Source organism: Medicago sativa, chromosome 1 (genome assembly GCF_051527215.1).
Source record: "Medicago sativa cultivar Bolivia chromosome 1, Bolivia_mono, whole genome shotgun sequence".
Taxonomy (NCBI): domain Eukaryota; kingdom Viridiplantae; phylum Streptophyta; class Magnoliopsida; order Fabales; family Fabaceae; genus Medicago; species Medicago sativa.
This window is the reverse complement of record NC_140749.1, coordinates 33,602,767-33,606,698: the sequence shown is the minus strand read 5'-3', so window position 1 is coordinate 33,606,698 and position 3,932 is coordinate 33,602,767. Positions and strand designations below refer to the sequence as shown.

General features: G+C 33.3%; 1 protein-coding gene across 1 annotated transcript; it reads left to right on the top strand.

Annotated features, from left to right (window-relative positions):
* Positions 1 to 2,949: 2,949 nt before the first annotated feature.
* LOC146954470 (uncharacterized) lies at positions 2,950 to 3,705 on the top strand. The gene is made up of 2 exons (XM_085744741.1): positions 2,950 to 3,136; positions 3,236 to 3,705. The coding sequence occupies exons 1-2, from the start codon at positions 2,950 to 2,952 to the stop codon at positions 3,703 to 3,705; spliced, it is 657 nt and encodes a 218-aa protein (XP_085600867.1).
* The last annotated feature ends 227 nt before the right edge of the window (positions 3,706 to 3,932 follow it).

Genomic DNA, 3,932 nt, shown 5'->3' with positions numbered 1-3,932 from the left:
TAACAAACTAACAAGGTCTTTATAAGAGTCATAAACTTATATCTTTCACAGAAGTTGAATTCTTCAAACAAACAAAAAAACATAAGTTGAACTAAGTAATTTGTGTATTTCAGTTGCAAGAAGGAATTGAGCAAATGTGATAGTTTACTATTATATGTAAAACATAAGTTGAATTCTTGTATGCAATTGCAGCCATAGTTAGTTTTGAGAAAGTCACACAATTCGGTGGAAGCGCAAATAGGTCTGCAAGTACCAGCAAGTTCATGAAAATTCGTCATGAAAACTACTTAAGCAAGAACTGACGAACCAATCACTACACTAAAATTAAAACAATTGAAACTATATTATATGGCTGACACAATTTTGGTCATCAAATGAACAAGGTCAAATAACAATTCAAATTATATTTGATCTTATTCACTTGTGACTAAAAATGTGTCATCAATACAATTGCAGCCATATATGTGAGTCTTTAGTATATGCTCCTCCTTTATTTATAACATAGTTTCCATTCCATTTTTCTTAAATATCCGATGTGGGACTATTAGTATATCAATGTTTTCAATACCTCTATATTCCAATAACATCTCCATGGTTTAAATCCCTCTCATATTGCTTATAATCACCATGGCCAGGTTCTGCAAATTCATACCTCCCTTTCTCTCGTGTACAAAAGGCAAATGGCATCATTCATTCTTCTTGCAAACCCAAATAGCGTACCCAATTAGCACTTAACAGTAAATGTATTGATTTCTGCTCGACACACTTCAATCTTTACACAAACCATTAATGGCATTCATTCACAAGAATCATATAAGATATACATAAGTTGATGAAGGAAAAAAAGTTGCTGGTTTTCCCAGCCTCCATCATATGTAAAGTTGCTGATTCTATACAAAATTATGATACCTTCCAAATATATTTGAAGCATCAACATCACAATAATCATACTTGACTATTCTTCAAAAAAAAAAAAATAATCATACTTGACTAAAATAAAAATGGAGATTTTTTAAGCCTAGTCTAAAATTTGATAACTAAATAATGAAATGGTATTGTAAAGCTAGAAAATGTCCACTGTTGAGAAGGGTTTAAGTTCAAAATCAGTTTTCTTTTTTTTATAAAATAAACTAGTAAAAATACCCGTGCTGACGCACGGGTACAGTGATAATATCATAGATTATTTTATGAATATTTTAATTAGCATATATGGAATATATATGTAACACGTGTGTGTGTGTATATATATATATATATATATATATATATATATATATATATATATATATATATATATATATAGTAGTGTTATTTGAACATCTATTTGCTTGATACCAAATAGACAACCATGATTTTACAAAGAAAAGTATGTATTTGCACAAAAATCAAAGCAATAGAGAGAGAAAGTAAAAATATAATGTGAGTATGGGAGATAAAGTTGTCACAAAAGTTGTTATAAAATGGTTTTACAAATATCATTTCTCATATATATATATTATATATATATATATATTTGATATAAGCCACCCATGAAGGTGTATTTTAATTCACACTTCAAGGTGTGATTTCCACTTTTTAGTTATAACTTTGTTAAAAGACACCTTTATAAAAATTAGTTGGTGTCTTTTAATAAATGCTCGTAGAATAACTTGCTAAAAGACACCTTCATAAAAGGTGTCTTCTAGCAAAACCCTATATATAAATATATATATATATATATATATATATATATATATATATATATATATATATATATATATCAGAAGATGAAGGAGCTAAAGTAGATCAGAAGCTGTACAGAGGTATGATTGGTTCTTTGTTATACCTCACTGCATGTAGGCCAGATATTTTATTCAGTGTATGCTTGTGTGCAAGATTCCAATCAGATCCTAGAGAATCTCATATGACTTCTGTCAAGAGAATCTTCAGGTATTTGAAGGAAACAACTAATCTTGGACTCCTTTATAGGAAATCCTTAGATTATAAGCTAATTGGATTCTGTGATGCTGATTATGCTGGTGATAGGATTGAAAGAAAGTCAACCAGTGACAATTGTCAATTTCTGGGTGATAATCTTATATCCTGGGCTAGCAAAAGACAAACAACTATTGCTATGTCTACAGCAGAAGCAGAATACATTTCAGCTGCAAGTTGTTGTACACAACTACTTTGGATGAAACATCAGTTGGAAGACTATAAGATAATTGCTAACAGTATTCCCATTTATTGTGATAATACTGCTGCTATTTGTTTGTCTAAAAATCCAATTTTGCATTCAAGAGCTAAGCATATTGAAATCAAACACCATTTTATCTGAGACTATGTTCAAAAACTAATTTTAGATATACAATTCATTGATACTGAGAATCAATGGGCTGATATATTTACTAAGCCTTTAACTGTTGAAAGGTTTGATTTTATAAAGAAAAATTTGAACATGCACTTTGTGTCTGTTTAAAAGCTTGCTTGCTCCTGAATAGGATTTTAGATTCTGAAGTTAGTTCAGAAGCTGTGGTCCATCAGAAGCTCTTTATTGAGGTTCTGAGGAAAATATGCTTCTGATGATGACGTCAGCATCTGAAGTCCAGAAGCTGGATTTTGTGCTTCTGAATAGTAGCGTTAGTGGAATCGTTGGAAGTTACTTTTTATGGTAACTCCTGGCCCACTAACTTGGCACTTTTTTGAGGACTTCTGACGTGGCTTATCTGTATTGGTGTATAACTAAAAAGGGCAATGATGATTTAAAAGCTTTGAAAGTACTTTCACGCGCCCCCAATGTCATTAATGTTATGTTTGTTTGTCTCTTTTGAATTGCAATCGTTTTTACTCTTAACACTTTGACAACTCACACACTACTCACTTCACAACAAACACTTCATTCTTTCAAACCTGTTCTTGCGAAGTAAGAGCAATTTTAAACCCTAGAACCCTAAATCATCTTCATCATCAATGGCATCCTCAAGCTCGCATCAGGACATTCCAGAATCTACTTCACAAGAGGCCCCTGCCTATGAAATCAGAGGAAGAACCATGGAACTAGAAGAATGGAATTTAAAGGTTCAAATAGAAAATCTTGTGGATTTTGAATCTCTAGCTTTCCATGGATGTTGGATCAGAAGTTTTTACGAAGCACAAGGTCTCATGCCATACTTCAAAATGTTGAATGGACCAACATACGAAGCTTTGGTTAGGCACTTCTGGGTAAGAGCATCAGTGTATGATAAAGTTGCTTCAGAAGCTGAAGAGAAGGAGAATGTTTTGCTTAATCCTAGTCTGAAAGGGAAGACTATAGAAGAAATGGGACTTGGACCATTTACTTGCACTGAAATCAGGCCAAGCATCTGTGGAATTCCAGTAGTCAATGCTGAATGGCAGATAGCATCTGTACTCAGAATAGAAGCTTCTGGAAAATATTCAGGGATAGATATTTCAAGTGCTAAAGAAGGCTTCTGGAAAGCAAAAGTAAACATGGCTTTGTACAATTCCAAGAAGACCGGAAAGTATGCTGACTTAAGCATAGAAAAGAAGCTGCTTCTGAAGATTCAGAATGAGAATCTGCTTCCAAAAGGTGCAGGTGATCAACCTTCATTGGGGCAGAAAGTCTTTCTTCAGCACTTTATCAAGAAGGAAAAGGTGAATGTGCTCAAGTACCTTTTCAAGTATTTGATTGATAATCTGAGAAAGAGTCAGTTGGAGAATAGATGATGGGTACCTTATGGAAGGCTCTTATCAGAAATCTTTTATCAAGGAGGGATTTTGGACCGACTCAGTAGTGTTGAAGCCTACTCAGACAAGCAGCTTGACACTAAGACTGGGAAGTTCATTAATGCTCATACACTCAAGCACATGAAGCTGATCAACACTGTCACCAAGCTCAATACTGACTTGAGTGAATCCAGTGCCAAGTCTGATCTGATGAGAGTTTTCCACCA